The sequence below is a fragment of the Leptodactylus fuscus genome, chromosome 10 (assembly GCF_031893055.1).
Source record: "Leptodactylus fuscus isolate aLepFus1 chromosome 10, aLepFus1.hap2, whole genome shotgun sequence".
NCBI classification, from domain to species: Eukaryota; Metazoa; Chordata; class Amphibia; order Anura; family Leptodactylidae; genus Leptodactylus; species Leptodactylus fuscus.
Window position 1 is genome coordinate 9,553,239 of NC_134274.1, and position 27,886 is coordinate 9,581,124.

General features: G+C 43.0%; 1 protein-coding gene across 1 annotated transcript; it reads left to right on the top strand.

Moving 5' to 3' along the window:
• Nucleotides 1–628: 628 nt before the first annotated feature.
• On the top strand, nucleotides 629–26,722 carry UBTD1 (ubiquitin domain containing 1). Its single transcript, XM_075257882.1, has 3 exons — nucleotides 629–1,371; nucleotides 22,068–22,295; nucleotides 25,137–26,722. The coding sequence occupies exons 1-3, from the start codon at nucleotides 1,290–1,292 to the stop codon at nucleotides 25,520–25,522; spliced, it is 696 nt and encodes a 231-aa protein (XP_075113983.1). The 5' UTR covers nucleotides 629–1,289; the 3' UTR covers nucleotides 25,523–26,722.
• Nucleotides 26,723–27,886: the final 1,164 nt, after the last annotated feature.

Consider the following 27,886-nt stretch of genomic DNA (forward strand, 5'->3'; position numbering starts at 1 on the left):
GGATCATTATTTGGGGGAATTTTTGAAAATATTTTTAGACCATCGTTGCAATAAAAAAAAGTTACCAAAAAGTTTGCCCAGGCACAAGGCGTTGGTACAAAGTTTCATTTGCCATAATAACGCCGATACTTCTTATTTCAGGACTCGTAACCTGGAACTCGGCTGTACGTCAACCTAAAAATACCTCCGGAGCGAAGGCGGTGGTTGCATTGGGTGAGGCCAGTTACACCACAAAACCAATTTATAAAATGACCTCACGCTCCATGGGCACGGGCTGATAACAACCCAATGAAACCTCCTTTGTCAGCACCGACTACCTCTGCAGATGCTTATCCTGAAAATAACTTTTTATTTAACAGTCAGCCCAGCGGAGATTGCAATCTGCTGAAACCACAATACAAGTCGCCCTGTGTTCTCGCCCAGGGAGGATACATGAGCTCTCTTTTAATCTAATTAAAACACAAGACTTCCCCAGCAGGACCTTGTGCCCCCTCGCCCTGGTATTATATGTAAGGGGCAGGAAGGGGAGGGGGGATCACTGACCCCAGATTACTGCAGGAGATTCCTTAGCCAGAGGATTAGATGAATAGTACTGAGCACAGCAGGAGGACAGGGGAGGGGGTGTAAGGCGACTGCAGGGGAGATATCATAAAAAAAAATTCTCCCAGCACAGCAGGAGATGTTATCAGGCAGCAGCAAGGGTTAACCTGAATGCAAATGTGGAGGAGCAGGGAGGAGAGTGCAGGAAAAGCTGAGTGGCTGTGTCACATGCTCACCTGAATGGGGAGGAGGAAGAGGTGGATCTCTTTTTTTTTTGCAAGGGGAAAAAATATTTCCCAACAAACAAATAACACAAGCTCTTTATTTGCAAACAAGCAGGAGGCTGTGGTATGCAGGAAGGGACTGGCCTCTGCTGATCTGCTCTGGGTCACCACCCCTCCCTTATGACTACTGAAGCAGGCAAGCTGCAAGCCACTTTGCTGAAGCTTCCCAGGACATGTTTGCAGGATTGCACAGACTTTGTGGTGCCCTCCTCAATGCCTAGAGCTGCTGGCAGGCTCTGCCCAAGGTGCTGCTCCACTTCCTGCAGGCTGGCACAGGGGAAAGCAGGAAATTGCCTGTACAAGTGACATGAAGAAGGCAAAAGTTTGGGCAGATTTGGTCTCCTGGAAGTAGGATCTGCCTGTCTGGAGCTGCTGTTGTGGCACACAGGGATTGATCAGGTATAAAAACACTGGAATTAGACTGGATTGAACTGTGCATGGGGATTTGCTGACCACAGTCTGGCCATGGGAGGCTGCATGGGAACACCGAGGACTGAGAACCAGAGAGCCCAGTCCAGGGCCTCGACAACCACTCGCAAGAGAGCAGGTAGGTAGTAGTTCTCCATGTGTCTGTAATGCATGCCAACTCTACTGGGTGGCAGTCTGCCTGGGAGGTTGTTTTTACCCCTATTTATGAAATGGCTTGTTACATTGTATCAGGAACTTCTGGTTTGCTGAAACTCTGAACACGAATTGCAACATGTTTTCATAAGAGCTGATAGACTTGGGTTTATTCTCTGTATAATGTGTGTCTGTGGCCACCTACCTGCTCAATCCCAAACCTTTTGTCTGCTATTGCTCCCTGTTACCAGTCATTTTGGCAGGGGCTAAGCTTGGGACTCCACATGATCACTACTGTCTTCTCAGATATTCTAAGAACCCCCTGAAACACTTTACACGTGCAGGCGGAAGTCTCATACTGTGCCTTAAAGGTTGCATGCAGAGCATCTGTATACACCTGGTATGGTAGGAGTGTTACAGGAACGTAAAGGTGAGAGATGAACAACCCCCGCTCCGGGCTCTAGAGTCGGTAGGCCAAACCACCAACTCCTCGATTTTTATCTACAGCAAATGTCTGACAACCGTAGTCAGGCAGAAGCAATAAAACTCTTCTAATGCATTAAAGACAGTCATTGATTCCTATGAAAGTAAATATAAAAATCACTGTCTTACAGCGGGAGTTAGTAACTTTTTTCCTGACTCCACCTAAAATTGGCTTTGATACATCATTATAGTTAGATTGAGGAATGTAATTGACAGGCCATATATTTTATTACTTGGATGGATACGCTGTAGGTTTTCTGTCCATATTTGCAGGCTAAAAAAATCAGTGTAGTGGCAAAGTGGTTGAGATTTAGGCTACACAGCAACTCCTGACGCTTGCCCAAAGGCTGCCCTGCAAAAAAACATGGAGTGCTGTGGCCCGAGCCGTAAATACTGCAGAAAACAAATGCAACAGAAATAGTGGAATTTACATTTTGCAATGTGTTAGAGTTTATTCATTGGTGGATTCGGAGGCAAATTTGCAGTGGAATATCTGGATGATGAGGATATATATTTGGTCTACAACCTGCCCGAGGTCAAATGGGTTTACATGGAACCATTGACTTCCTCCAAGCCAACTACACAGAACCTGTCTACCCTAAGCTATAGTTACACAACGTAGAATAATGGCCGTGAGACGTGGTTTTTTTTTGTAATGGGCGTCTCATAGTAGCATTAAATTGAATGTCTGTGCATGGAGGCTATTTACAGGAGCATTATTTTGAAAGACCATCAAAATGTAGGTCATATCGGATTCTTGTCAATTTTCACGGACACCTCCACACACTCGTATAGGGGATCTGTAAAACTGGTGCCCCTTCAATGCAAGACAACTAAAACAAAAAACAATTGTTTGTATGGCTTACACGGCGCATTTTTTTTTTTCTAGAATTTCATGGGATTTTAGTTGCAATATTGCACATGTTACTATGCATTACACCTGGAAGCTAATGGCCATTACACTGAAATCCTCTGGACATTATCATACAGGTGAAATGCATAGTAAGATATGATACTAAAGAGTATATAACCTCATCTTCAGTAGGTGACTGGTTGGGACCAGGTGAAGATCAGACGTTGTGGCCTGCACTGATAAGGAGAGCCGTGTGGATTTCTAATGAGTGCTGCATGTTCACTTTTGATGGCCACACAATGATCGCTATTACACGACTGTAATGTTGGTTTTATCAGATATTTGTTTTTGTGCACTGAGGAGCTGCATGCAGTTTATAATTTTAGTAATGATACTTTGCATTTAACCGGTTTGATAATGGCCAATAAACCACAAAGATTTTCACTTTATTGTCCACTAGCATTTCCTGCGACCCCCCCCCCCCCCCTTCCGTCAACAGCTGCCCCCCACCACCGTGCTGTGCAGCATATGCAGGTGTGGTCCGGCAACCCCCAAGCACCCTCACGCGTGCATGTGACTACCGTCCTGTAGTATCGTGGGTGCCTGGACCCCCTCCTCACTCTTTTCTCCCTCCCACGTGCTGCTGGTTTACCCACCCCGACTCGGGACCCCCTGCTCCCCACCCCAAATGGTTGCCATTTGGGCCCCCCCTGTTACCTTCTGCACCCCACTCATGCCACTCATCCCCTTCTTCCCCAAGCAGACTTGTCGTTGGCGACAGAGGGGCAAGCAACCTCCACAGCAGTGGTTGAACCGTTGAGTACACCGGCGTGCGCGCACTGACAGCACAGCGGTGGGACTTCTCGCGCACCTACAGCACGGCTGCTCGCTCCAGACGGTCCTGAGCTTGCAGTGGGAGGCATGTGCTACAGCGTCCTCAGTGCTGCCAACACAATACCGCGGGCCTATCGGAAAGCGGCTGAAGCAGAGCGGATGATGTCATCTCTGCTCCATTAGCCTTGCGGAATGGAAAATTCAGGGCTTGTGGTGGTGTTGTGTGGGCATTTAGCGGCTTAATATGTAGCCTATGTATCTTCCCAGGTTCCAAGGTATGCATGTTCCAAATTTGAGCCGAATCCCTGCAGCCGTTTTTGCGTGATTGAGGAACAAACTTCCAAGCACACAAACTTTCACGTATATAATATTAGTAGCATAGCATTTGCATACAGGTGAAATGCACAGTAACATGTCCTATTGATTTCTGCAGTTAAAGAGGATCTTTCACCAATTCAGGTTCTTGTTAATGATCACTGTTCCCCTGATTCCAGCACAGTTGGAATTTTCCCTCTAGCCCCCACCATTCCTGAGCAACAAGTGCAGTTAAGCTTGCTGCTTGATGGGCTATTTTAACTCTGTAATGTCAGGCAGGGGGTGTGATTCAGAAGTAGCCGGGGTCAGAGCTCAGAATCGCACCCCTTGCCTGGTCCTGCCTGACAGTACAGAGCGTAAATAGTATCAGGCACCAAAACTAACAGCACTGCGTGCTTGGGAATGGTGGGGGCTAGAGAAAAATTCCAACTGTGCTGGAATTAGTGGAGCAGTAGCTGTTAAATGATGTAAAGAACTGGTGTTTTGGGGGAAAGAGAACCTCTTTTAATGATGTATTACTTGGCACCTGTTGAAGCGAGGGGCTTATCTGTATCATGTCCATATTAACATGACAGTCACCTGTGACGCTCAGTCCGTATGCTCGCTGGATTTACCGGCCTGAACGTCAGACCAGGAGAGGGATTTCTAGAATCTATGATGACCACATGTCTTGTATTCGTTTGTGACTAGTTACGTGTACGTGTGATAGACGGTTTACATAACATTCCTTAGAGACCTTTATCCAGAACATGAATGTGACTGTAGATAGTTGGGTCAAGGTGACAATATGTTTCTATGGTATTCTTGTATAACGTTTACATATTTCTGGCCAATGAACAATGAGCGGACTTTGTCACGGGAGTATTTCTTGTTCGGGTCACGTGACTTCGCCCTTTTCTCCCCATTAATTCCATAACCGCTGTTTGTCACTACTGGTGTTGTGTGATCGGTCACTCAGCAACCCATGGCCGCCTTATGGAGTTTACTAGAAGGCATGGTTCATGGCTCTATGATTCCTGGAAGTAAAAAAAACAAAAAAAATCAATCCACAACTGTAGAATCCGACCAGAAAAGCATCCCTGAAAGGTTGTACAGGATCAGAAAAACACGAGTGCTTTTGTATGTCTGGATTGGAATGCAATACCATATGATGTATGTGTATATACTATGATGTATACCTATATACAATACCATATGATGTATGTATATACCTATATACTATGCTTCATGGTGTCCAATCCCTCGTATAGATCAGAGTATTCCCAAACCCTGGGAAAATAGAGAGCGCCATTGGTGTAGTATTTGTGATCTAGTGACATGAAGACCTAAAGCCAGCCAAAAAACTTGAGTCGTCGGCTTTACCATAAATAAACATGCACGCTCAGCCATTCAATATGAACAGCGGTTACACTCCTGACTTGTCTAACATATGACCAAACAATCCAGCATGGCAGGTTTAGTCCGAGTGGTGTTCTACTGGGCCGCACCGAGGTTGCACATTTCACGTTGTGTCCTTTGGTAAGTCTGTAAATGAGATTTATCGATTAAATAATTCACATTTTGTAGTATGACGGGTCTTGTGTTTTTCCACTGGGTGAAATATTTCAGGACTGTTTTGAGCCATTAGGTTTAATGTTTTATCCAGGAAGCCATGAGTTGGAAAGGATCATCTCCTGATCTGGGACTGGGATGAGATCGCAGCCAAGTCTTATTAGAGGGTGGATTGAGAAAATTAGAAACCTATAAGTGCTCAGTCTGTAGGGTCTTGAAACGAGGTCCAACAAAGTTCCTTCACGCTTGTTGTGGACAAATCTTACTGGGTCTCGATGGTAGACTGAACCGTGAAGGTTGGTTTCTGATGCAGCGAGTTGCATCCCAGTCCAAGATGCCTTATATCTGTGGGGTCCGACATCTTGAGAATTGAGGGGTTCCTAATGTCCATTTAGTGCTACATTCCCTATACTATAGGGAGTTGCACATGGTAAATGTGGCCGCTGCAGTTACTTGCACAGACAGGTGCTGCTAAGACGTCTTGGTGGGGGTCCAAGGTTACAGCCTTTCAGATTGTTTACTGCAACAATTTCTACCATCTTTGTTTCTTTTCTTTACAGTCTCTCAATGCTGTATACTGTATATACCTTTCCATTCTCCTGCACATTGTCGTTCACCCTTGCCCTCCATTCTTCAGGTTCATGTCTTTCAAGCAACAGTTCACTGCCCCTCACCTATAACAATGGAGCTGCCCCCTTCCCCATAGGCCCCATAGCATCTCTTCTACCCCAGTAGTTTCATGTGTGCGCTCAGGTTCACTTCTATTTGCACTTGATGATGGATGGCCTAGATCATGGTCTTTCTGCCCCGATGATCCTTTAGCCATTAAAGGATCAGCAGAGCAGTAAGCTCGTACATCCGTGTAGTCCGCCGCCATCCTACATAGATTAGAAATACTGTACATAGTCATCAATAGTTTATGGAGCACAAGCAACGTAAATTTGTTCTCAATCAATAGTCCAGAGAGCAGAAAGATCATAAATTGATTTAGTCGAGGCCGGGTAACCATAATGTGTAGGCTCGGAAGATCTGTCAAAGTAGAAGGTCAATGGAGAAGATGTGGTAACGTGTGTAGCATGTGGCTCAGAAGTTCCTGGGCTAAGACACAAAATCTGCACCAAGTCCCCCAGCTATTATGTATAATTCTGATTGCCTTATATTGGGCAGAGGCTCCTTATGTACCCTGACCTGTATGGAGGTCTGATGGAGGTTTTCTAGTTTAAAGGGGGTTATCCGTTCATGACTTGGATCACACTGCAGTGTTGTCCATCTGGTATATAAAATATACGGTTAAACCAAGGTCTGATAGTGATTATGACGTTCCAAGGAAAAACTTATTTGTTCACAAAGTTATTAAGTCTGATGTTTTCCAAGTCTTGTAGTAAAGGGAAAAATTTAAAAACATGTAGATAAGTCGGTGGAGATCTGTAAAGTGACAGCTATGGGGTTAGACAAGTATTTTAGCAGCTGTCTTGTTACATTCCATATAACAGGCAATAACCTGTTTCCTCTACATCTGCACTGAGACATGCAGCTGCGTACAGAATGTACAGGGTGTTCCCACCCCAACGTAAGACGTAAAGCATCTGCTCAACATGATCTCCGGTGGGGCTTAACTTAAGATCTTTGTCCAAAACTCAGCATTCTAGAACATTGCAGATCCCTGAAGAATTGTCTGTTTGTTCCAGACATAAAAGGAAAGCTCTGACCACCTTAGGACTCAAGAAAACTGCTGAGATGACCTCCTTGATGGTGGTCAGCAGTAAGGGTCAAGCACTTGAACCCTAGAGTTTCACCCATCTGTAAATGGAAAGTTCTACGACTTGGATCTCTGCTTGCTGTTAGTAAATAAGAGGGCTTTGGTTGGCGTTCAGAGGCGGTAACTGTACCCATAGCCAGTCCTGGTCTCAGCTGAGCAATAAGACTATTGTGTCCGATCTAGATAATGAATGATAGCTGAGCTGCGGCTGTGTGATCACAATATAGTGCTGTTCCAAAGTTTTAGGCAGGTGTGGGGGTAAAAATGCAGGAAACTCTTTTGGAGGAGGAGTCCAGGAAATGATAACATGGCCCCCTCTGACCTCAACGTCATTCAGTCTGTCTGGGATGATGTGGGAAGAATATGCAAATCCGCCTTCCATGATGTAATTAGGAAGACAGTTGCTGCCTCATTGTTGCAAACCAATAGAGGGCGCTCACTGGAATGTGCAAGCCTGTCTTAAGACAGGATTCCAGTGAAATAACCCAATAATGGCTGCTCCCTTTAGCCTCATGCCCGACCTTCCAAGAGGCCTTTGTTTAGCAATGACGCTGGGATTATTACCAGGTTATCCGTTCATGACTTGGATCACACCCTCTATTGGTTTGCAACAATGAGGCAGCAACTGTCTTCCTAATTACATCATGGAAGGCGGATTTGCATATTCTTCCCATAGTTCCTTGCAAAGTGGAGTGCTAAAGGCTTAACAAGTCTCCACACACCTATATGGTGGTCTCTCCCTAAGGAGTGACAATATCCCCCGAACCCTGTCTAAGCCTCTCACCTCTACCAGGTTATAGTCCTCTCTACATCGGGCTGATGAGATCCAACCAGATCGAAACAGCTGTCCTCGATTGAGAGACTATAACCTGGTAATAATCCCAGCGTCATTGCTAAACAAAGGCCTCTTGGAAGGTCGGGCATGAGGCTAAAGGGAGCAGCCATTATTGGGTTATTTCACTGGAATCCTGTCTTAAGACAGGCTTGCACATTCCAGTGAGCGCCCTCTATTGGTTTGCAACAATGAGGCAGCAACTGTCTTCCTAATTACATCATGGAAGGCGGATTTGCATATTCTTCCCATAGTTCCTTGCAAAGTGGAGTGCTAAAGGCTTAACAAGTCTCCACACACCTATATGGTGGTCTCTCCCTAAGGAGTGACAATATCCCCCGAACCCTGGGATGATGTGAAGAGACAAATGGATTGAAGCAAGTCTATATCCACAGAAGATCTGTGTTTAGTTATCCTTGCTGAGTTCTGCCCAAAACTGTATGCAAGTACCGAGAAGAACTGATGGAAGGCAACGGGCAAAGGTCACACTGAATATTCATGGATAGCTGTCGGTTGTATGGTGGATTTCGTCATTCTCTATCCTTGCCACCTATGAGTCAGTAAGCCTTTGCCCGAAAGTAGAGCCTATTCCCTTCTCCTCACTGTCATAGACATGCATACGTATTCATGATGAGGGCAGCTTGCTGTAACAGAAAGCTTCCCCTGTATAATGTTAGCGATTGAGAGCAGACCCCACCTTAGTTGTCCTATTATGTCTCTTTCTAGAATTTTTGCCCACCCTTCTAGATGTTCTTTAACAGTAAATCTGACAAGTAGCGCAGCCATTCTAGACCTTGGTACCTATTACTATATACCATTCAGGAGTGTAGAAAAGTTAGGTGGCTGTCACTGCGGGTAATGTTCTTAACAGAAGAGGAGGACTCGGAGAGGCTTGTATTAAGTCGTTACCTGTTCAGAGACACAACACATGGTAAAGTCAGACTGCCATGATATGGAGCTGAGGGTAGTGTTTAATTCATAGAAATCCTGCTATTAAAGGTGTCCTCTTTCTCTTTGTGGGGAGGGGGTCGGAGTGGGGGTGGATTCACTTGTTACAGTAACTGCAGTAATAAGCACTTCTCAATTTCAATTGTTCATGAGCAGACGGCTTGAAGGAGGCTGACGCCTCTGGATAGGGCCTGAGCGCCCGCCGCAGCCGCCTCATCCTTAATTACCTAGATAAGAGGATACATATAATAGCAGGGCTGCTTCTCCTCCTCACTTCATATTTGGACTAAGGTTCATGACTGGCGATCTGGTCTATGGGTTAATATTGACTAGCTTTATGATTTGTTTTTCTGTGCCTAACGACTAGAATATTATATAATTGATGTAAACCAACCTTTGTACGCCATATATAGATTGTTGAATAACTTTTTATATATGTCTCATACACTTTGAGGTATATTGTGTACTATACTCCAGAGCTGCGCTCACTATTCTGCTGGTACAGTCACTGTGTACATACATTACTTATCCTGTATTATACTCCAGATCTGCGCTCACTATTCTGCTGGTACAGTCACTGTGTACATACATTACATTACTTATCCTGTATTATACTCCAGAGCTGCACTCACTATTCTGCTGGTGCAGTCACTGTGTACATACATTACATTACTTATGTATTACACTCCAGAGCTGTACTCACTATTCTGCTGGTACAGTCACTGTGTACATACATTACATTACTTATCCTATATTATACTCCAGAGCTGCACTCACTATTCTGCTAGTACAGTCAGTGTACATACATTACATTACTTATCCTGTATTATACTCCAGAGCTGTGCTCACTATTCTGCTGGTGCAGTCACTGTGTACATACATTACATTACTTATCCTGTATTATACTCCAGAGCTGTGCTCACTATTCTGCTGGTGCAGTTAGGGCTAGTTCACACGTGAGTATAAGGGGAGGTTTTTGACAGCGGATTTCGCGTCCAAAACCTCCCCTTATAATGGTGGTCTATGGAGACCGCCGGGCTTCTGTTCTCCGCTAGCGGCGAGCTGCTGCTAGCGGAGAAAAGAAAGGACATGTCCTTTCTTCAGGCGGAAGCCGCGCTGTCTCAGTCGCGCGGCTTCCGCCCCCCGCAGCTCCCTCCTATGTCGGCTCATTCATTTGAGCCGACAGCAGAGGGTTAAGCCGCGACAGCGATGGTCGCGGCGGGCAGGTTTTGACAAGAGAGAGACGCGGCTCGCCACGTCTCTCTCTGTGTCAAAACCCGCGCGGGCAGTTCACGTGTGAACTAGCCCTTACTGTGTACATACATTACATTACTTATTATGTATTACACTCCAGAGCTGTACTCACTATTCTGCTGGTACAGTCACTGTGTACATACATTACATTACTTATCCTGCATTATACTCCAGAGCTGTGCTCACTATTCTGCTGGTACAGTCACTGTGTACATACATTACATCACATATGACTGTACCAGCAGAATATTGAGTGCAGCTCTGGAGTATACAATACTGGATTAAACCAAATAAAGCTCATGTATAATTTTTCATATTCACATGGCTTTGGAGAATATTCTACACCCTTTCCTAAAGGTCACCTTTTCGTCTGAACCTTTTGTACAATAAGCCATAGACAGTGATTGGAGCACAAACTACAGAGAACCATAAATCCTCTAGTCTGCCTTGTTGTTTGGGGGTATGACTGCTCGGACCCCACTATTTCTGAGACTGAAGACCGCAGTGCTAGATCTTCTAACGTGCCCTGTCCACTCCATGTTTCAGAATGTTTCCATGACATATCTATCGTATTATTTATTAGTACTGAATTTATAATGAAACTTCTGCATTGGAAACTCAGTCCAGTTTTCTGCCATTGTCACAAGCATTTCCCCTTCATTGTTTTGTGATAACATGGTGATCTTGTGGCCTTCAGCAGACAGGTACACACAGGTACGTACTGCTCTTACGTGTGTTTAATGTACAACAGGAAGCAAGAACAGAGTTCAGATATGGAGAGATTTCATTATGTGGTGCACATGGCCATGTCCTCTGGTGGCTCTTGACTGAACTTGAACAAAAAAAAAACAAACTTCACACTAATGAAGTATTTATTTTTGTCCATGTTTGGCCTCTACTATAATACTACCTCCTATGTACAAGAAAATAACTACTATAATACTGCTCCTATGTACAAGAATATAACTACTATAATACTGCTCCTATGTACAAGAATATAACTGCTATAATACTACCTCCTATGTACAAGAATATAACTACTATAATACTGCTCCTATGTACAAGAATATAACTGCTATAATACTACTCCTATGTACAAGAATATAACTACTATAATACTGCTCCTATGTACAAGAATATAACTGCTATAATACTGCTCCTATGTACAAGAATATAACTGCTATAATACTGCTCCTATGTACAAGAATATAACTGCTATAATACTACTCCTATGTACAAGAATATAACTACTATAATACTACCTCCTATGTACAAGAATATAACTACTATAATACTGCTCCTATGTACAAGAATATAACTACTATAATACTGCTCCTATGTACAAGAATATAACTACTATAATGCTGCTCCTATGTACAAGAATATAACTGCTATAATACTACTACTATGGGCAGGGTCTTCCTGACCTCCAAGAAACCTAAACTGAAACTTCCATGTTAATGTTAATATTGTATAAATAAGACACGCCATCTCATCTAAATTAAAATCTGTTTAGTTCAGCATTGCTATGTTTTCCAGGTTGATGCCCAGGTGACTAATTTAGGGATCCTATAATTGAGTATAATTATATTGTTTTGTTGTGAGCACTATAGCCGCGTTCACATGTCTGCTGTAAATTACACAGGTATCAGATCTAAAATGTAGCCTTCAAAATAGACTGTCTCTCCGGGTTCATTGTCTGCTAGGAATTTAGGGACTGAATAGCAGGAGAATTTAGTCATCTGGTGGTTAGAGAAAAAGTCGATGAATGTAGAGATAAATTTATTACTCAAACAATACTGAAAAAATTGCAGGCTACGGTGAGAACTAAACCTACCGCCACATCATGGAACCAAATCCTACTGGGCAGCAACAAGGTTGTGAATGGGGAACAGGGCCCTAGAGCACAGTTCACATTAGTGGCCTGTCTTGTGTCCAGTGCTTGTCCACCCATCCAACTAACCCTTTGGAGATGGCAGCATCCTCTGGTCTGGTTCTTTTCTATAGTTACTTGGCAGCTTTGCTGTGTAGCCTAGGACAGAATAAACCTAGTCTCATGGTTACAAGGGGTTATAGTTAATATCTGCTCTTTAATACTGCTGTATAATGACCGTATACACAGATAAGGTTCTATATTCAGCTCTCTTATACTCACTAGGACTGACTTGCCAGAGAGGTTTTTTGATCCTGATATTGACCCTTTTTTCAGGCCAGTGAAATGCTGTCCATTGGTCACATGGCCATACTGTAGTTCAGTCCTACTCAAACAAATGGGGATGAGTTGCAGTACCAGGTACAGCCACCATGTCATGTGTGGTGCTGCTCTTGGTAAGTAGCGAAGAAGCGATAGCATGACTTGCACGTGACATGACTTGGACACCATGCACATTAGGCAGATGCCAGTAAATCTTATAATTTGGCCACCTCTGACCTACCGGATTCCTCCAGTAATACATGAATGTTATTATCATAGCATCACTTCGCTTATGGAGAAACAATAGCATCTGACAAGTAATACCCAAACTGTCTGATCCATGACTGAGCAAAGATCCGCTGGTTTCCAAGAATATTAAATTGTATATAAAAATTTCCTCCAATTTATTTGGATCTGTCACCTGCCCCAGGTATGCTATGTTAAGTTAATACATGCATGACCTATAAAATGAACTTGTGTATTATGACATTACTCTGATATTCCTCCTGGTAGTGTGTGAATAAACTGGTGGCACTACCATTTCCCTTGTCATAGGGGTGTGGCTCTATAGTCAGCATAACAATGTGTAGGAAAGTGCCCCCAACTGGTAATATCAATAGAGGTCAATTTATTCCAAATTTCAGATAGGAATAAGTTCAAAGACAAAGCACATCAGAATTATGAGAATATAGGGGATACATTTATTAGTACATTAGACTTCCTGTAGGTGCCACTTTGTACGCAGTTCAGCTCCCTCTAGTGGTGGCTGCAGTTAAACCCTTAAATACAAGGCCTACTATTACATAATGATATATAATATATATCTCATTATTTGTGTTTTTACACCCATTTATCTAGATTACGTATAAAAATCAACAAAAATGAACATAATTTGGGTAACCTCACATCCATTTTACCCAATACAGTGAAGAAAAAATAGTCACACATTTGTAGGATTACAACTTATAAAAAAATTTAGTGAAAATCCACCATAGATATAGTTAGAAAGTAATCGTCATTGATTTGTGAAGCTGTTTAGATTATGAAAACAACCAATGTGGAATTTTTTATTCTTTTTCCTTAGCTGAACATTCAGGCTCCTTTCTGGCACTTCTCGGATATAAGCAATTTCATACTAAGCAATATTCCCTCCTTGGCTTTGTGTTCTTCACCCCTCATAGATTGTAAGGTCCAGACTGCAGGTGCTCCTGATGCGGTGGGAGTTAATACAAGTCTTGGCGTTGCGGCCCCCTTGCTATAAATAATGCATGTGAGTGCAAGGTAATGTGATCTCTGCTGTTAGAGAAGAATGACTCTGATCAGATAATATTTCTGCCTTTCTCTCCGGACAAGGCTGCACCTTATCTCGCAGCTGCCGCTTATGTTCTATATAGCTGAGCTTTTCATTTCTTTTGTATTTTTATTTGACGTAGTGTTTTCTCTAAACACTCTGAAATTAAAAGGTAAGAGGTTTTTATTCCTCCCTCCCCCTCTTATATTACTGTCCCATGTTCATTGCTGCCCTCTACTGACTAATGTCCACTGTAAACCCTGCCAGTAGGTGTTAGGAAGTGACCACCGTACTCGGCCATTTCTTGGTTTATGAAAGCGTTTTTCATGCCCAATTACGAATTGTCCTGAATATCTAAAATAAGAATCTTTACCACTCATGTAATACTGCACTAGTATACAAGACTATAACTACTATAATACTACCTCCTATGTACAAGAATATAACTACTATAATACTGCTCCTATGTACAAGAATATAACTACTATAATACTACTCCTATGTACAAGAATATAACTACTATAATACTGCTCCTATGTACAAGAATATAACTACTATAATACTGCTCCTATGTACAAGAATATAACTACTATAATACTGCTCCTATGTACAAGAATATAACTACTATAATACTACTCCTATGTACAAGAATAGACCTACTATAATACTACACTATGTACAAGAATATAACTACTATAATACTACACTATGTACAAGAATAGAACTACTATAATACTACCTCCTATGTACAAGAATATAACTACTATAATACTACACTATGTACAAGAATAGAACTACTATAATACTACCTCCTATGTACAAGAATATAACTACTATAATACTGCCTCTATGTACAAGAATATAACTACTATAATACTACTCCTATGTACAAGAATATAACTACTATAATACTGCCTCTATGTACAAGAATATAACTACTATAATACTACACTATGTACAAGAATAGAACTACTATAATACTACCTCCTATGTACAAGAATATAACTACTATAATACTACACTATGTACAAGAATAGAACTACTATAATACTACCTCCTATGTACAAGAATATAACTACTATAATACTACACTATGTACAAGAATAGAACTACTATAATACTACTCCTATGTACAAGAATATAACTACTATAATACTGCCTCTATGTACAAGAATATAACTACTATAATACTACTCCTATGTACAAGAATATAACTACTATAATACTACCTCCTATGTACAAGAATATAACTACTATAATACTGCCTCTATGTACAAGAATATAACTACTATAATACTACCTCCTATGTACAAGAACATAACTACTATAATACCTCCTATGTACAAGAATATAACTACTATAATACTGCTCCTATGTACAAGAATATAACTACTATAATACTGCCTCTATGTACAAGAATATAACTACTATAATACTGCCTCTATGTACAAGAATATAACTACTATAATACTGCCTCCTATGTACAAGAACATAACTACTATAATACTACCTCCTATGTACAAGAATATAACTACTATAATACTGCTCCTATGTACAAGAATATAACTACTATAATACTACCTCCTATGTACAAGAATATAACTACTATAATACTACTCCTATGTACAAGAATATAACTACTATAATACTGCTCCTATGTACAAGAATATAACTACTATAATACTACCTCCTATGTACAAGAATATAACTACTATAATACTACTCCTATGTACAAGAATATAACTACTATAATACTGCTCCTATGTACAAGAATATAACTACTATAATACTGCTCCTATGTACAAGAATATAACTACTATAATACTACCTCCTATGTACAAGAATATAACTACTATAATACTACCTCCTATGTACAAGAATATAACTACTATAATACTGCTCCTATGTACAAGAATATAACTACTATAATACTACCTCCTATGTACAAGAATATAACTACTATAATACTACCTCCTATGTACAAGAATATAACTACTATAATACTGCTCCTATGTACAAGAATATAACTACTATAATACTGCCTCTATGTAAAATCTCTTCTCTTCAGTGTCTTCTGTTAATAATCACATTCAGGGACTTGTCACTAATACTACAGTCTAGACAGTCCCCATCAATACATAGAGCGTGTCATTGACTGACTGGCGGCTGAATCCTGCTGTGACTCGGTATCTCTTAGGGAGCGTTCACACTACCGTCGGTGTCCGACATGTAGTGTCCGCTCCTAGTGTCCGCTCAAAATCTGTCACGGACACTAGGAGCGGACACTAGATGTGTCCGTGACACCTGTCATTCACTTTAATGGGCATCGGGTGCGTTCTTTTGCACTCCGTGCCCGTCCTTCTCTGTCCGCAAGAGAAGATGTCCGACTTCTCAAGCGGACAGAGGAACCCTGCATGCAGGGTTTTTCTGTCCGCTTGAGAAGTCGGACATCTTCCCTTGCGGACAGGAAAGGACGGGCACGGAGTGCAAAAGAACGCACCCGATGCCCATTAAAGTGAATGACAGGTGTCACGGACACATCTAGTGTCCGCTCCTAGTGTCCGTGACAGATTTTGAGCGGACACTACATGTCGGACACCGACGGTAGTGTGAACGCCCCCTTAGAAATTAACACTCAGGACATCTTGTCTGGAGCACTGAGTGCTATCCTTATGCTATGGATACATTGATACCACTCTAATACTATGAATACTGCAATCCAACACAAATTTTGGACTCCCCAATGTAATGGATTGTAATGGCTGCCCTGCAGCTAATACAGAACTGATGGGCCGGTCTACACTTTGGTTTTGTGGTCCTGGGAGCACTACCCCCTACTCCAAAACAAATGCAGTGGCCTGGGTGATGAGATGCTATAAAACAGCAGGAAGTAGATCTTTAGGACAATGACACCCCACCAGTTTCACATCACCCTGTTAGGGACTGAAATTCCTGTATGTGGTCCATTAAAGGTGAATTTGTTCTTCATTGCCTAAGAAGTTGTTCCCTTTAAGATGACCACCAGCATGGATACCAAGAAGCGACTATCACAAAATGAGTCCCTCTAAGAAATCATTGACAACAGTGACCCCTTCAGGATGCGACGACTTGTTGACTGAATGTCTGCACATTGCGGGGTCGTAGTAAATGTATTGCTGTATGTGCACTCGTGTTCTCCTGGAACGTGTCCTGCTATGTGACCTCCTTACACAGATTGCTTTGTATACACTTAGTTAGCAACCACATAAGAAATGAGCAATTCTATATTCATTGGCTCCTATGACTTGTGCACAATATTTAAACATGGAGGAGTTCCCCTTTAAATCTCACAATTCTTTTCACCCTTTGATTCTTTGGCTTCACATTCATTATCTCCTCTAACATCAGAACGTCCCCAAATCCAATCTTTTTGTTGCTATGTTTTTTTGTTTTTTTCCAATCTCCTGAACGTGCATTTTTCCGTAATGACCTACAGATGTTTCTCTGCTGCTTCAAACAAAAGGGCAAATCTGATCTATATTACTAATTTAGTCTTCAAAATGAGCAGGAAAATGTCATCTCCGGGATTCTTCCCTCCGACCCGCCGACGTCCCGCTACCATGTGGACCGGTCACTTGATTTGAAGGTGTTGTCATTGATGATTTCCAGTCTTGAAGACTAAAATAGCCTGTCAGATTGTAATTGCCTGTCCTCCGTTCTCATTACCCGGGTGTCATTCCTGACGGCAGACATGTCGGCCAGATGGAAATTACCTTTAAAACGTGCCGTAACCTTAGCAGTGTTCTTGCTTTGACCTTCCTTGTAGGAGCCGTTCTAGTTTTAGTAGGTTTTGCCATATTGGTGTTGGTGATACGAGTTCTGGTGAGATCTTCCATCTCACCGCTGGTTCCTCGACCACTTGACCTATCTTGGGCCCTCTTCAACTAAACTTATATGTAGGAAGTACTAAGTAGACGGGTTTTACCAAAGATTGCCTTTGGCTGTGATGAAAACCCCCTGGAAGTGATAGCGGCCCATGGTATATTCCCCTTGTTAAATACATATTGCCTTGGATAATACATGGTACAAAAATAAAAAAAACAGACTGAGCTGCAATACCACAAATGGCCAGTGATCAGAGTAGCGCTGTTTCTGATAGGAAACAGTTGTGTTTTTCTAGCCACTTAATTCTTTTAAGGGCCACATGAGTGACCTAATGCAAACACACTTGTTGGCCATGTTCTATGTGCAGGTATCTACAAGACTTAACAAACCTATACGACTGCGAGCCCTTCATGTGCCCACTGAACGGAAACTTTCCTCCACAAGCGGCCTAATTTCATCAGTGTTATCAGCATAGGACAGCGCCCTGCAGGGACACGGGAACGCCTATGTCCATTTACAAATTAAATTTTCCAGATGAAATCTCCTCCACGCTGAAGACACTTTTTAAGAATTTGCTTTGACTGCCAGACAGATCTCAAGATCCCATAAAGCAGGACTATCTTCCCCCCCCCCCCCCCTTTTTGGCAGAAAAAAAAAAAAACATTTTCTGACGACACCGAAATTAAAATTCTGCTCTAAACATATTTAAGAGTTTATAAATGGACCATATCCTGCAATTTCCACTGTGACACTAAGCATAATTATAGACTGACACCTGCCAATTCTGCATGCGTTTTCTTTGCAGCAGTCACCTAATTTACATCACAGACAGGATTACAATATAAGATAACACCTCTATAGAGAACACCACTGAGTCATCATTCCAGCTAATCGGAGACTCCTTGTGTCCATGAGGCAAGACTTGAGATGTCTGATGTCCTTGCCGTCATACAAATAACTGCTCTGCGCCACTGAAGACTCCTTGATGTTAGACTTCAAGTGGAATACCAGATTTCCACCTGGAAAATGTGAAGAGAAAACGCTGCTTGCAGAATGGGGAACAGAAAACGGGCGCAGGTGTGAACAGAGCCTAAAATGGATGGATGGATCCTGCAAACATAACTTTCGTCTGGTCTAATGTGTTCTTCTGGTCCATTGTAGGACCAGGAAAAACGGATCTAACTACGCAAACGTGAGTGCGCACATCCTGGCATATGTCTGTGGCTCTGTAACCACTTTCTCCTAAACCACTTCAAGTCCTTTCTGTGAAGTTTCTGACACTTGAGGTAGACTTTCGTCTTGTCTCCTGGCACGTGGCCACCACTGGGCACCGAACAAGCGTCTGAGTAGCTGCTGCTGTCGTGTGACTACGTATAAAGCCTATCGGGTTATTTATAAATACTTAGTAAGTCATTAATTTTATAGCTCGAAGTGTCCCCGGCGCCTGGACCTTGTTTACGCAGACTGGCAATTCCTTGGCATTCGTCTTCAGGCCATGTACATCCAACATTCACTGTCAGATGGACTCTGCAGAAAAGCCCTTGTAGAGTCCCTGTGGTGTCTTGGCAGACAGAGCTGGTTGGTCGTTGGACACCTTTGGTGTCCTAGTAGTGGGTTGTTCCAGGGTAATAAACTTTGGGGTATTGTTTTTACGTAGACACTATCCACTTCTAGGATATGCAATAACACTATTATTGGTGGTAGACTAACCCATGGTACCCTTCTTTTTGCCCTACTGCGCTCTATAGGGATCCATGTATGACCAGGGACTTGGGATAGACTGTTTCAGAAAGTGTCTTATCTGAATAATTTCAGTCCCTGCTCTGTACATAAGTAATGTCAATTTACAATGAAGTCTATGGAGAGCAGAGGGACAGATATGTGGCTGTCTACAGCATTAAATAAGTTTTCTTTAAGGAGGAGACTGGATAGTCATTCCTAATAACCCGGCTGTGTTGTGAAGAAAAAAAACAGTCTCTCTTCCTAGATGGGAGCTGTCAATAGACCCTCCCCTCTCCATAGACTTCTATTTTACAGAAGGAGGCAAATAAAAGAACAAAGTAATTTTATTGTATAAAGTGTATTACAAAGCTTATTCCCTTCACCTGAACTCTAGATTTATGAAAAAATAAATTAGTTCTGCCTTAAAGGAAAAGCGATAATAAAGCCGACGTGTTGGGACCTCGCTGTTGTGTATTAAGTGGTAGACTAATAAAGTAACTCACGGGGAAGGAACGCCACGATACTAATGGGATCGTTTTATTTGTGGTTACTTTGCCCTGTGGCCGGAATCCTAATTTCCATAGAGCGATATTTCCTATAGAGGTAAATGATGGCGGTTTTCACCCCTTTCTCGCTAATGCAGGAGGAATCTGCAGCTGCTGAAGCATAAATGTCGCCTTTTTCCCTATGCGGTGCATTAACGCGGGTCTGTCTTATTAATGTGTGTATAATCTGTATCGGCGTTCATTCAAGGTCTGCTATAGGGAGCTGCGCAATCTCTTGCCCCAGGTAAGGAATGTGATATAAGACGTCCTTGTAAATGCATCAGATTTCCCTGAATCAGCGCTTGGTTCATGCTGTGCGCAGCTTGAAATAAAACCATCGGTTCTCCTCCCCCCTATAAAGTGCTTTACCCCCAAAATGCATTAAAAAGCTCATTTCCTTCTGTACTAGAGAAGACCTTGTGGCAGATTTCATTGATGTGAATTATCAAAGCCTTCTTGGGAACGGTTTTGGCTACACCGCGTTGTTAATATTCTATCGGAATAATGAACGATGAATAAACAGGCTTAACTTCTAACCAAGGAAAATAATGTGCCGCAACGTCTCGGCCGTTTGTGTTCCAGACGTATTCCGAATTAAGTTTTCTGAGCAGGTAGTAGATGTCTGAACTCTAGCGTGGTCGGCCATATTGTTATTCATGGGGTTGCTTTCTAGGTCACTTGGTCACCAAGTTAATCCATTATCAAACCCCCTTGGCGTTCTTGAACTGGGATTGCCAGGAAGATCTAACATCTTGCTTTTGATATAAAAACCTACGTGACCATGATGTAGAGTAAACCTGATTTGGTATAAGCAAACCAGTATCTTATTGTGTTCACCTGGAAATCCTCAGAGGTGACATAGTAATGTAGGAAGTAGCTAGCTTCTGAAGCAATGTAGCCAGTGACGTAACCGCCTGACCAACACAACTTGGGGTTTTAGGGAATCCATTGTAACAGCTTTACTGTAGAAAAAAAATTCTTGGGAGTAGAGCTGAGTGCTGACATGTGAACAAAGGAAGTAGCTAGCTTCTCCTCCTGCTGTTCATGGCATAGGAGGCTGACCAATAAGATCTGGTATTTTTGAAAATTTAGCAGCTTTGTTGTACAAGAAACCCTGGTACATATATATCTTAGTGGTGCCATGGTAATAAAGGAAGTAGCTAGCTTCTCCTCCTACTATTCATGGTATAAATGGCTGACCTGTAAGGTTTGGGATTTTTGAGACCTAAATTTAGCAGCTTTGTTGTACAAGAAACCCTGGTGTGTATATATATCTTAGTGGTGCCTTGGTAATAAAGGAAGTAGCTAACTTCTGCTCCTGCTGTGGTTTTATTCATGACCACACAGTCTGTGACATCACTGCGTGACCAGTACGACTTCAGATGTTTGAGAGCCTAATGTAGCGGTTTTATTGTACAAGGTTCGTGATTGTGATGCCATGGTAATAAAGGAAGTAGCTAGCTTCTCCTCCTTTTAGGTTTTTGCTGGAACTGGTATTGTTTGTGACGGAACATGATGTAGGAATTGTAAGAACCTAATGTAGCAGATTTGTGTCCAATGTGGAGAACCCCTTTAAGTTAACAAGTGGATGTCACAGCCCAAATAGCAACGTTGGATTAGTAATTGCTCTGTACTGTGTAATTGTATATATTATAGGAATGACTATACAGCATATTGCACATAGCAGGACTGTATGATTGTATACATAGCTATATAATACATAGGATTTTTGATGGATATCATAGGTTACTGTTGGGATTTCAGGGCGATGAGGAGGAGGATGATGTCTACATGTGGCATGTAACACTAATTTCCATTAGAGTGACCGGTTTGTGTGTAATATACATTCATCCCATATCTGTAACATCCAGCCATTCATCCAGTGACCTCTCATCCTCGATGCACCCAGCGCAGTAAACAATTACCTATAATTGGTTTATTAGGGACCTGGCCGGGTTTACATCACTATAATCCCTGTCAGATCCTGCAGGTAATCCCCGATTGTTCTCAGGGGCTGCGGATTACTCGGCTTCATTCACCCAGCTATAAATACCTTGTTTTACCGAGTGACCTTTAAGCGGCCGGCAACTCCCGAGCATCTTACGTAGCGTCCTATGGCTTAGTCGGTGCGATGAGCCGAAAATGTCACAGATTTCTATCTATAACTTAGATTATTAGTGGTTGTGTAAAAATAGAAATATTAGCGTTAAAAAATAAATTTTAATTTTTTTGATCAGGTCGTAATGAGCCTTTGAAGAAGGAGCGTCCAAGATGGAAGAGCGACTACCCAATGACGGACGGCCAGCTGCGCAGTAAGCGGGATGAGTTCTGGGACACCGCACCAGCATTTGAAGGACGTAAAGAAATCTGGGACGCACTGAAAGCTGCAGCCTATGCCGTGGAAAACAACGAGCATGAACTGGCGCAGGCCATTGTAGACGGAGCGAGTATTACATTACCTCATGGTAAGGATAATATAGATCTTATAGTGGCCATGTGCCTGGTGTGGACAACTGGGTAGAGGAGTTTTCATTGTGGTCTCCAGGTTGGTTTGGTATACTCATGTATACATTTTTATTTATCTAATTTTGCATGTACAGAAGTATTCAGTTTTTCTTGTTTTCTGTACAACCCTTTAAATTCCATTTTATGACCTAATATGATTGTCATGTTGTTTCTCAATCCCGAACCACTCCACCCATTTGTGCTATTTGTCATGTAGCTGAGGTTTATCAGTGTTTGTAGAGCAGCTATGGCTTAAATCTCATTAACCCTGAGACTAAGAACCTGCTGCGTCTTATAGTCCCACCACAGAAGCCACGCAACACACTATAGGTAGGGTGCAGCCCATCCGGAGACACCCACCACCTTGAGGACCCGGTGACTCTTCACCACCCTCCCTGCCCAGAGATCCGCAAGATTAGAGATGACTTGTAATTACTAGAATGTCTCTGCCGGTATTCCCATGTCAGACATTTATGGCACATACAGCCCCACCTCTGGGATAGGGGGCTTTCAACCACCATCTCAGGGATGGGAACTAAGGCTGTGCACGTGCGGGGTCTCTTCTTATTTAGGAGAGTAAGTCGTTTTGTTATAGCAGGCCCCAGAGGTGGGACCCCCATCTACGTTCCATGTATGTCTTAGCCTATCAATATCTTATAAAGTATGAGATGGGAATGCCCCCTTTAAGCCTCCGGTTAAACTTATTCCAGCTCCGATCGTGTTAATCCAGTTCATTGCCCATTTTGCAGAAAAACACATGAGCGGACTTTTCCAATCTGAAAATAATTGCGGGAATTTCCCAATAAGATTGCCCTAAAACACTTCTGATCAGGGACGTGTATAGTCATGAAAGACTCTATCCTTGTCAGGGTAGAAAGCCCGAATCTGATGACTGCATTAGAAAATGGAGATCCCAACAATTTCTCACGTAAAGGGGCTGCTCAGGACTGTAACGGAATGCTTGTGTGGTGTGTTCTGTATACAGCCAGCCTTGACCATGGAATGTGCCTGTTACGACACTTAGACAAGGGTGGCTGTGGCAAAAAAACCAGGTCCTTATCCAGATCAGATTGTCAATTTCGCCATATATTTTGCATTTTGGCCCCCATCTTTTGAGAAGATCATTATTCAATGAAATCTTTGGTATACACCTTGTAATTCTATGCACCTCCTAGGGGATTTGTTGTCCCCCTCTTCTTTTCAGATTTCTGTAAGACAGTGATGGCGAACCTTTTTGAGACGGAGTGCCTAAACTGCAACCCAAAACCAAATAAATTATCACGGAGTGCCAACACGGCAATTTAACCTTAAAACTCTGTGGGTCCACAATTGCGGACCCACAAATTACAGTCATGTGACTGGGGCTTTACAGATCTTGTACTGAAAGGTAAAGGTCTCTGCATTCTGTACTTTTAAACAATTAATTTTCACTATTTACATCGCACAGGATCTGTTTTATAGTTTACCGTGCAATGTTATTACATCCTGTACTAATTTCACGTCTGCTATAAAACAAATACTGTGTGATATACATAGTGAGGGGACCCCACACAGTACAATCTGCCCCTCAGTGGCCCCCCACACAGTACAATCTGGCCCACAGTGGCCCCCACACAGGATTATACCTGTATACTCCACAGTAGCCCCCTCCCACACAGCATGAACTGGTCCACAGTAGCCCCCTCCCACACAGCATGAACTGGTCCACAGTAGCCCCCTCCCACACAGCATGAACTGGTCCACAGTAGCCCCCTCCCACACAACATGAACTGGTCCACAGTAGCCCCCTCCCACACAACATGAAATGGTCCACAGTAGCCCCCTCCCACAGAGCATGAAAGATCCACAGTAGCAGCATAAAATGGTCCACAGTAGCCCCCTCCCACACAACATGAAAGGTCCACAGTAGCCCCCTCCCATACAGCATAAAATGGTCCACAGTAGCCCCCTACCCACACAGCATGAAAGTCTACAGTAGCCCCCTCCTACACAACATGAAATGTCCACCGTTGCCCCCCTCCCCTGACAGTGCAAACAAACACAATATAGTTACCTGAAGAGCTGCCGGGTGTTCTCTCTTCTGTTCACTGCGCGCGCTGATGACTTACGTAGTACGCGTGGCCTACACTGAGCTACACTGACAGCTTTCAGCTGGATGCGCATTTGCACAACCAGCTGAAGGCAGCGATCGCTCACTAACGGGGAATCCTGCATCGGATTCGCCGTTAGTGAGCGATCAGGGCGACAGCACACGTGCCAGCAGAGGGGGCTCTGCGTGCCCTCTCTGGCACGCGTGCCATAGGTTCGCCATCACTGCTGTAAGACAACTGGCTATAGCAGGGGAGAATACCTGCTATAGCCAGTGGTCTTCCAAAGATGAGATCTGGAGCTTTTACCATTCTGGAGAACAAGGCTCAAAGAACACTGCTTGTCTGACTTGACCTGACCTGCTGGTAATGTGGCCCAAAGACGCACCATTTTAAAAAGTAAATGCACGCGTGACTTTACGTCTATAAGGGCTTCAATCCACTCCAATGCTGCAGAGCAGAATGGACCTTTTCTATAAGCCTCCATGTCATCGGAATGGATTAGAAGTCCACATAGGCATGAATGTTCTTGGTGGACACTGATGTCACTTGGCGCCATGCTACTGCATTCCACCACAAGCCCTACATCACATTGGAGCATGCTCAGCCATGTGAATGGGGTCTTAGCTTCATAAAGGTTAACCAAACACCAAAATCTATGCAGCGTACCAAAAAATTTCCATTGACTAACCACAGATCAATTGATCTCCTCAGGTTCTCTAACAGAATGTTACGATGAACTCGGAACCCGGTACCAGCTCCCGGTCTACTGCCTGGCTCCCCCCATAAACCTCATCATGGAAAGAAGTGAAGAGGATGGCACAGACACCCCCGAACCAGCCTCTAACAACAGACGAGAATTCCCACTCAAGGTCCGTCTTTCCACTGGAAAGGACGTTAAACTCAACGCCAGCATGACGGACACTATTGGCCATCTGAAGAAGCAACTACATTCCGTGGAGGTCATTGAGCCTTGTCGGCAGCGATGGTTCTTCTCTGGCAAACTTCTTACGGACAGGATGAAACTGCAGGAGACTAAGATCCAGAAAGACTTTGTCATACAAGTTATAGTCAACCAACCAGCGGAGGTCCAGAACTGATGGAAACACCATGAAACCCACAAAATATGATTGTCTAGTGGAATGCCGAGACTTTTTGGAAGGCAATGAAAGGCTGGCTGCTAGGTCCTACTCTCCTTTCTTGTCTTCCCTTTCTCGCTTTTGTGATGGCTTCCTTGAGACCGTTCAGCGAAGAGGGAGAGGTGACCCCCTAACCTAACCCCCCCTCCCCCGGTACCAAAATGCTGCACTATGTCTGTTTTGTTGATTGCACACGAGATCCACCTCATACAAGACGATGTTTTTGGCATGCTTGTAACCCTTGACCTAATCTCTCAATTGGCGCAAGACGATGGGGTCGGTATCCTGATGTGTAGTAACTTGGATGGTCAGTAGATCAGCAATACTGCAACAAAGATGATAGGTTACGTTATTGATTTTTATTCTAATTTTTAAGGAAACTTTCTGGCGTTTCCAACAAAAAAACAACAACAATGTAATGGGAAAAAAAAAAATCACTGGTTCCTTCGAGTTGTCCGAGTCTGAAGGTGTTACGGCACCAGGCCTGGGTTGTCATCTAGCAACTCTGGATTTCCTGTTGTTCACTTGTTGGAGAAAGATGGCTGACATGTTCCCATTGGGACTGGATTTTTAAAATTTTTTTTAAACTTTATAAAGTGGCGGCGTTGTCCAGAATTACAAAAAAAACCACATGATTTTCTTCCAAAAAAACAGCGCCACACATGTCCTCAGGTTACGTGTTGTATTGCAGCTCAACTCAGTAAAGCTAAGCTGTGATGGGAAATACAACCTATGGACAAGGGGGGGGGGGACGCGGCAGCCATGTTTTTTCAAATCCTGGTCAACCAGAAACATCTAGCCTGAACAGGATAACCCAGTTTCTGTTTTTCTCTCCCCCACTTCTTATAGCATCTTTTGCATTTTTTGGGGGCATATTTTTTTTTATACTTGTGGTTGCCAAGCACCTACTGGGTTTTAAGTTGTACGATGGGACGACCTTGTGACCTCGCCATGTACAGCCCCTTTAAATACCACTCCTAACACGAATGTGTAACGCTCATTTACATGAATGTCGGGGCTTGGTCCATATTTAACAGGGTTTTTTTGTTTTGTTTTGTTATTTTAATTCATGTTGTCCGCCATCTTGTGTGACCTTTTAAGGTGGAGAATATGCCCGTAGACGAATGTTTCAATGAACATGTTGTGCCTAATTAATAAAAACTGGACTGTTTCTACTTCTATAGTAAGATTTGCTTTTACTTTTTAGGTTTTTCTAGTTGTAGAATGGACTTGTGGACCAACACGTGCATGAAAAATCCTCTGTCTGTTGCAAAAGCAACTAAATTTTTAGGTATGTGCATACAAATCTGCCCTTAGGTGTTATCGGAGTCCCTGTCTTGACTTCCTTTTAGTGACACTGCAGTATACCATAGGAGTCCGGTATAAATGGTGTCAACCACTAGGTGGCGCAGGTGTTACCAATATTTGGAAGTTGCTGACTGTCACCGGCGGCTGGTCGTGGCTTTGTAACTTTTGAGGCGAAGCGTCATCAGTATGCCGGTCAGGTGCAGCCTATATTTCATCCCCCTTGTATCTCCTTTGAATCGCTTGGGTGCACCATTTTCGGAGACAGAGGGGAGCATTGATGGGTGTTTGTTTTCACTTGTGTCCTCTTGCGGCGCAGAAAACAAATCTATCTGCAGTTGTCTGTTGGGGCGATATAAGGCGTCGAATAATGTGACGTTGGATTTTGCAGCAACTATAGGGTGTATAGGCCTCAGCACAAAATAAGACCTAGCCCATCTATCCATTGTTTGGGGGGTCAGTAAGGTCACGTCTCGCCTGTAGACTACCCCGACCTTTTTCCATAGATTCGGTTTAGGTCTTTGTAGTCTGCTAATCCCATAAAGCTAGAAAGGTAGGGCACAAGTACGTGAGTCTTTAAGATTTTCCACATGTTCCTTAAATCTTGCAGAGAATACAAGGGTTAAAGGGGTTTCCCAGGGTATATTGTATATTGGGGACCTGATATCAGCGGTGGACCCACAGATGAGTTTGAGGCCCCAGGGCTTACAAGCGCTATAGCCTCTTCTCCAGTGCTGACGTCATGTTCATCGGTATCCTACAACAGCAGCAGCTCAGTCCCATTCAAGGGTATGGAGCGGAGCTGCAATACCAATTATATCCTCAACACAGTAAAAAGCATTGGGCTAAATATTTAGTGAAGAGGGTCTAGTGCTCACCCAAACACTCTAACCTCTTAAACCAGCTTATTGGTAAGATCCCATGTTGGGCCCCAAATGAAATCACATATTGATAACCTATTCTTAGGGAAAGTCATCAATATGGAAGTCCTGTGAAACCCCTTTAAGAGGCTGCTGTGTT

Excerpts from the sequence above, each read along its gene's own strand:
- UBTD1 (XM_075257882.1), top strand. The coding sequence starts at position 1,290 with ATGGGAGGCTGCATGGGAACACCGAGGACTGAGAACCAGAGAGCCCAG. Across the intron at positions 1,372-22,067 it reads AACCACTCGCAAGAGAGCAG|GTCGTAATGAGCCTTTGAAG; the intron begins GTAGGTAGTAGT and ends TTTTTTGATCAG. Across the intron at positions 22,296-25,136 it reads GAGTATTACATTACCTCATG|GTTCTCTAACAGAATGTTAC; the intron begins GTAAGGATAATA and ends TGATCTCCTCAG.